Here is a 7,783-nt window from a genome sequence, read left to right as displayed (position 1 = left end):
TGGCTATTAACTGGGAACAACAAACCATCATGTCTACAGAGAACAAAACAGCCACGTTAAGTCCTCCTCTAGAAACACATCCATGTTCAGGATGTGGTCCAGGCCATAATAGGAACCCTGATGTCTATCGCAGATGAGTTCAGGACTTTCCAAACCTACTTGTCAAGCTGCATCAATTGTGCTACAGTCTTGCTAAGTTGTAATGTCTGTAACTCGTATTTCTGTGTGTGGTATGAACCCTATACTTACTGCACCAGTGAAGTAGAATAGGGCGGCAGGTTAGGCTAGTGTTAGAGCGATTGGGCCAGTAACCGACTAGGCTGGGCTGGAACGAATCCTTGAGCGACAGGTAAAAATGTGTCGTTCTGCCCGCTGAACAAGGCAGTTTCAATCCACTGTTCCCCAATAGGCGTTCATTGTAAATAAGAAATTGTTCTAAATGGCTTGTCTCCATCAAATAAAAAAAACAGATCTGATCGGTTATTCAGCCAACCAAACATTTCAAACAAGTGCACTAGGATACAACATTACTTGATCAGTGGAATCAGATTAGGTGGAGTTTATCAATATAGGGGCAAAGGATGGGTCATTTACTGGAAAAGCGGGAAAGTTATCACAAGACCATCTGTTGGCGCTTGTGGGGTATTCAGGATATCACAGGGTATCTGTAATTATCTCTGGCGCCGGTCGTGTGGCTTAAACCTGTAAAAATTATGATAAAATAAGCAAACAATGGGACACACTGTAAAATGATCCCTAAAATAATAAAGCCAGCAACTTAAGTAAACCATTGTACAATATTAGGGTGTCAGAGTGAACATAACGAGTACCAGGTGCAAAGAGGCGACACACCTACTGTACTCATTACAGGGTTTATATTTGGTGTACTATTTTCTACATTGTAGAATAATAGTGGAGACATCAAACTAGTGAATAATCACATATGGAATCATGTCAGTAACCAAAAAAAGTTGTTAAATAAATCCAAAAATATATTTTGTATTTTATGGTGAGATTCTTCAAAGTTGCCACCCTTGCCTTGATGACAGCTTTTGAACACTCTTCGGGCATCTCTCAGACCAGCTTCATTGAGGTAAGGCTCTTTCTACAACAGTCTCATACCCGCGGAGTTTCCACATGTGCTGAGCACTTGGTATTCCTTCACTTTGCGGTCCAACTCATTCCAAACCATTTCAATTGGTGAGGTCGGTTGTTGTGGAGGCCAGAGTCATTCTGATGCCACCACTCCATCACTCTCCTTCTGGTCAAATAGCCCTTAGCACAAGCCTGGAGGTGTGTTTTGGGTCATTGTCCTGATGAAAAACAAACGTGATAGTTCCACTAAGCGCAACCAGCATGAATGGAGTATCGCTGCAGATGCTGTGGTAGCCATGCTAGTTATAGTGTTTGCTTTGAATTCTAATTAAATCACGGTGTCACAAGCAAACACCCCACACCATCACACTTCCTCCCTCCATGCTTCACTTGTGGGAACCACCACATGCGAGATTCATCCGTTCACCTTACTCTGCATCTCACAAGGAACAAAAAATCTCAAATTTGGACACGTCAAGACCAAAGGACAGATTTCCACCGTCTAATGTCCATTGCTTGGTGTTTCTTGGCCCAAACAAGTCTCTTCTTCTTATTTGGTGTCCTTTAGAGTGAGATTATTTGTAGCAATTCACTCGATTCACACAGTCTCTCTGAACAGTTGATGTTCGAGATGTTTCTGTACACTGTAACTCTGTTGAATACCATTTATTTGGGCGTGCAATCTGAGGCTTGCCAAGTTTAAACTCTAATGAACGTTATCCTCTGAGCCAGAGGTAAACTCGGCGTTCTTCCTTTCCTGTGGCGGTCCTCATGAGAGGCCAGTTTATCACTAGTGCTTGATGGTTTTGTGACTGCACTTGAGAAACTTTCAAAGTTCTGAAAATGTTCCTGATTGACTGACCTTCATGTCTTAATATGGAATGATGGGACTGTCTTTTCTCTTGCTTATTGGAGCTGTTCTTCCCATAATATGGACTTGGTCTTTCTGGACCAAATAGGGATATCTTCTGTATACCACCCCTACCTGTCACAACACAGCAGATGCTCAGATGCGAGTCCAGAATGAAAGAAATTCACACCTGTTTTAATTGAAATGGCTTCCAGGTGACTACTCATGAGCTGGTTGAAGATGCCAAGTGTGTGGCAAAGGCGTCATTAAGCCAAAAGGGTTGCTCTTTGAAGAACCTCAAATACCTTCTGCATTTGTTTGAGCACTTTTTTGGTTACTACATGATTCCATATGTGTCATTTCCGTTTATGGATGTCCACTAATCACAGTGTAGAAAAATAGGTAAAGAAAGAAAATTGGTGCCACTGGTGGCAGTTGTGGACAGAAAGTTAGAGTTGTCACGGTTCATTAAAATAACTGTCGATTGTTATTAGATGCGTTTTTGCTTTATTATGCTGTTTTCTCGTTCAACCAGTCCATGGTCTATCTCTAGAAGCTCATGGACAATATGGTACTTACCGGTAGCTTTGCAACCGCTAATGATTACATCGTTTTATCTGGAGAGAGCTCCAAGGACTGCGACGTAGGTACATGTGTCCCTTTGTCACTCGATTTACTTCAGGATTGGAATTGATATGAACAGTATTGTGTATTTTCCCCATGTACTGACAGCACTGAAGACGGGTGAAAAACCACTCCGTTAAAAAGCATCTGCCATTAAAAGCATGACGGACGGCCAGACGGCACGTCCAGGACCAGACGCGACGGCCAAGAAGGGCCAGACGGCCGATCCAGACGGCACGATCAGACGGCAGCGGGCCCAGCCAGACGCACAGCAGACCAGGCGGCCAGACCGAGAGCGCACAGGATCAGACGGCCACGGCCAGACCAGACAGGCACGGCCAGACAGACGCACGGCCAGACGGCACGGCCGACGGGAGTTGTTTTGATCTCGCAGAGCTGGGACATGTTTCGGGTAGCCTCAGAGAGGTAAAGTATCGACGTATACGCATGATTCGGTGAGGTGGTTTTAAGAAGTGTATAGAGATGTTGTAGCGCTACTGTGACTATTAAAAACCGACGCCTAAGCCGAAACTGGTGGATAGATGTGGCATGTCGCGCCAAACTGAAAGTGCAATCACCACATTTATGACCATTGGAAACAAGGACTGGAATATGGCCAAATAACGAAACAGTTGTAGATTTTCCTTCCGCAAGGTAATCAAACGAGCAAAATGGCAGTATTAGGAGACAGAAGTGAGTCACAATTCAACGGCTCAGACACGACATTGTGGTAGGGTCTACAAACAACCACGGACTACAAAGGAAAACACAGGCCACCCTCCGGACACCACACTAAACAACCTTCCTGTTGCCCGCTTTGAGGATGAAACGTGCCACAGGACAACGGCCTGCTACCAAGACTGGTGGAATCTCTTTTCTCCGTGCCGATGGGAGTAAGCATTTAAACGTGTGAACCTCGCAAGGTCTGCCGGCAGACAGCATCCCTAGCCGCCGTCCTCAGAGGCATGCGGCAGACAGCTGGCATGTTTAACGGACATATTCCATCTCTCCCTATGCCCCAGGTCTTCCTGTCCCCACATGTTTCATGATGGCCACCATTGTCCAGTACTCAGAAGGACAAAAGGTTAACTGAACTAAATGACTATCGCCCGTAGCACTCACTCTGTCCATCATGAAGTGCTTTTGACGAGACTAGTCAAGGAGTTATATAACCTCCACCTTAGCCGATCACCCTATGATCCACTTCAATTTGCTTACCACTTCGCAATAGGTCCACAGACGATGCAATCGCCATTCACACTGCCCGTATCCCATCTGGACAAGAGGATTACCCATGTAAGAATGCTGTTCATTGACTATTGCTCAGCATTCAACACCAGGTATAAACCCTCCAAGCTCACATGGCATTAAAAGCAGGAGGCCCCTGGGTCTCAACCCGCGCCTGTGGAAAATTGGGTCTGGACTTCCTGATGGGGCCGCCCCAGGTGGGAAGGTAGGAAATAACACCTGCCACTTCGGCTGATCCCAACAATTGGGGCACCAACCAAGGGTGCGTGCTCAAGCCCCTCCTGTACTCCCTGTTCACCCATGGACTCTGCATGGCATGCACACCTCCAACTCAATCATCAAGTTGCAGACGCACACAACAGTAGTAGCTTGATCACCAACGACGACGAGACCACCATATAGGGAGGAAGTGGAGGGCCTCATAGTGTGGTGTCAGTAAAGAACAACACCTCTCACTCCAACGTCAACAAAAACAAAGGAGTATGGTCGTACTCAGAACAGCAGAGGGGAGCACCCCCCTATCCACATCAATGGGACAGCAGTGGAGAAGGTGGAACCGTTTACTGTTGCTCGGTGTACACATCACGGACAAACTTGAAATGGTCCATCCACACAGACAGTGTGGTGAAGAACTTTAACTCAAGAGCGGGAAGAATGTGGCTTGTCACCTAAAACCCCACAACTTTTACAGTGCACAATTGAGGCATCCTGTCGGGCCTGTACCCCGCCTGTACAGCAACTACACATGCCCTCAACCGCAAGGCTCTCCAGAGGGGTGATGCGGTCTGCACAACGCATCACGCGGCAACACTTACCTGCCTCCAGGACACCTACAGCACCCGATGTCACAGGAAGACCAAAAAAATCAAGGCAACAAACCCACCCGAGCCGCTGCCTGTGTCACCCCGCTACCATTTCCAGAAGGCGAGGTCAGTACAGGTGCATTAAAGCTGGACCGAAGACTCGAAAACATCTATCTTCAAGGCCATCAGACTTATTAAAACAGCCACTAACACAAGTGCTGCTGCCTACATACAGACTCAATCATGGCCATCTTTAATAAATTGATTCACTAGTCACTTTAGGAATGCCACTTTAATAATGTCTCACAGATCTTGCATGACTCATCTCATATGTATATACTGTATTATATACCCATCTATTGCATCTTGCCTATGCCGCTCTGTCATTGCTCATCATATTTTACTCTGTATACGCTATTTTCATTCCATTCTTTTACTTAGATTTGTGTGTATTGGAGTTTTTGTTGGAATTGTTAGATACTTTGTTAGATAGTTCAAAGCTAGACACAAGCTTTCGCTACAACTCGCAATAAATCTGCTGAACTCATGTGTATGTGACATAATTAATTAGAATTTGACAGCACAGCCAGGCCTTGTTGCAGTTTTGTGGATACAGTATTTGGATGGTTCCTGCTTGACTGGGTGGTGTCCGTTGATGCACCTTCTAGCTTGTGAGCGTCTGTCTTGTTTTAAATAGTTGGACCAGCCATAGTCGCAGGGGAACGGTTTGTCCCCAGGGTCACTCGAGGAATGCTAAATTACTCACATTTCACAGCCGTCATCCCAACATTGATTTTACATGGACCAGACCACATTTCTGGACGTCTAAATTCCATGACATGATCCGGCTTGAACATAATATTGTAATACCCTTTTTATTGTATAGCATTTAAACATAATACATTATTAGGCAGTTTCAAGTTTGATATTGCAGTGTGAAATTCAATGACTTAGTACATGACATTAGTCACATGACATTGAACTCCACCGGACAGAGACGCGATCAGGTTGTCCAATTTGACTTGATTATTTGATCAAACGTGAATTCTTGATATAAATCAACAACTTTGGAAGTCATATTTTTATTGTGGTAAACACGGGGATAAAATGAGACACACCTGGTTACATGGAGGTTTAATTAACATGTTGACTTAATCATTTATGGCCGCAGAGGGATTAACAGGACCCAAGGTCTGATAGGGATGTTAACAGGCTCAAGGTCTGATCAAGGGATGTTAACAGGACCCAAGGGTCTGATCAGGATGTTATACGGACTCCAAGGGGTCTGATGCAGGGATGTTAGAGGACTCCCGGTTGTCAGGAGTACAGAACTACGGAGTTTAACAGGAGTTAAGTACGTGGATGGTTAACTCCAAGGCGTCGGTAGGACAGGGTCTACAGGGATGTTAAACAGGACTCCAAGGGTCTGATCAGGGATGTTAACAGGACTCCAAGGGTCTGATCAGGGATGTTAACAGGACTCCAAGGGTTGATCAGGGATGTTAATAGGACCCAAGGTCTGATCAGGGATGTTAACAGGACCCAAGGGTCTGATTTCAGGATGTTAACAGGACTCGTTTAACAAACTCAGGGTCTGATCAGGCGATGTGAACAGGGGACTTCCAAGGGTCTGATCAGGGATGTTAACAGGACTCCAAGGGTCTGATCAGGGATTGGAGTTATTTTCTTTAGGCTTTCATCCCAAATTGCATCCAATTCCCTGTAAAACTTTAGATCAGAACCCTATGAGCCCTACACACGTGGACTACATAGGTAATAGGGTGATATTTGGGACGGTGCTCTAATGTGATGAAGTACCCATGAAAGGTCAGTGATGGTAGCTAGGTCAGCAGTGTGCAGTGTTGGGATGTCTGAATGGAAGAGGAGGTTACCTGAGCAGTGGACCCCTTGGGCTATGAGGCCCCACATGAAGTTGGCACAATACTCGCACCAGTGAGGCCCTCGGAAAGTATGAACCTATGGAAGGGTGAGACAACACAGCAATAGATTAGAGTCTGGAGGACACGCCACACCTTCTCGCTCTCACTGAACAAACATTATAACTCTAAATCACACACACACCACTAAACAAACATAACTCTCTAAATCACACATACCTCACTGAACAAACATAACTCTAAATCACACACACATATACGCAAACAGACAAGATCTGTGAATTCTTTCATTCATTGTATTTCTGGAGGTGAGTAGGACCCAGGGCAGGTCAGATGGTTACTGTAGGTGAGTAGGACCCAGGTCAGGTCAGACGTTTACTGTAGGTGAGTAGGACCCAGGGCAGGTCAGATGGTTACTGTAGGTGAGTAGGACCCAGGTCAGGTCAGACGTTTTCTAAGAGTCTATGGATTCTTCAATTACATTGAGCTGATTTCTGACGTGCTGTTCCTTCTTTTTCCGTAGGTATTTCTGTATTGTCTTCACCATAGTGAAGGCGTAGGCTGATGTTTTCTGGGTCTCTATGTTTTTGGTTGGATAGGTTTCTCAATTTCTTTCTTAGGTTTTTGTTTTCTTCATCAAACCATTTGTCATTGTTGTTTCTGTTTGAACTGTTTAGATTTGATAGGGAAGTTGAGAGGTCAAAAATACTGGTTAGGTTAACTGCCAAGTTTGTGTTGGTCTCCACACACCAAAATCATTTGTTGTATTCAATATATCAACTGTATTTCTGTTTTTGAAAATCAAGATGAAACAAAGAGGTTAAAGTGCTCAAAATCTCAGACAATCAATGTTCACAGCCGTTAATGGTTAAAACATACGCCATATCCATTAAGCACAGTCGATAGATTTAAACATATGGTGACAGCTGCACGTGCCCACAAGACAGCTTTCATCATGAAAGCACATGATGATGAATAACATCAGTCTCTGTGTTATAATGGTACCTAACGGTAGCCAGTCAGGTGACAGGTAGGCAGCTCACCAGGCAGATAAAAAGAGTCATTGAAATCGGTTACTTTGTCACTTTGAGGAACGTCGCTTTTAAGTTTCAGATCAACCTGACAGAACTTAATCTCCCAGGCCCTGCATGGACAAGCAGAGCTGCCTGTAGGAATGGAATAATTTCCTGAGGTAAAAGAGCTTTGAACAGAGAATCTACAGAGAGGCAGCCTCCTACAGAGGTCCTAAAGCAGTCGACCCTCTC

General features: G+C 44.8%; 1 protein-coding gene across 2 annotated transcripts in view; it reads right to left on the bottom strand.

The window, feature by feature from the left end:
* Positions 1–1,284: 1,284 nt before the first annotated feature.
* Positions 1,285–7,783, bottom strand: part of LOC112070466 (beta-chimaerin) — a 20,638-nt gene continuing 14,139 nt past the window's right edge. For both annotated transcript variants that reach the window (XM_070438992.1, XM_070438991.1), the window contains 2 exons: positions 6,513–6,597; positions 1,285–1,313 (listed from right to left, as the gene is read on the bottom strand). In XM_070438992.1, coding sequence (XP_070295093.1) covers positions 1,306–1,313; positions 6,513–6,597 — 93 coding nt within the window. In that variant the 3' untranslated portion in view covers positions 1,285–1,305. The remainder of the gene's footprint in view (positions 1,314–6,512; positions 6,598–7,783) is intronic.

Source organism: Salvelinus sp. IW2-2015, unplaced genomic scaffold (genome assembly GCF_002910315.2).
Source record: "Salvelinus sp. IW2-2015 unplaced genomic scaffold, ASM291031v2 Un_scaffold1334, whole genome shotgun sequence".
NCBI lineage: Eukaryota > Metazoa > Chordata > Actinopteri > Salmoniformes > Salmonidae > Salvelinus > Salvelinus sp. IW2-2015.
This window is presented reverse-complemented; position numbering and strand designations above follow the sequence as displayed.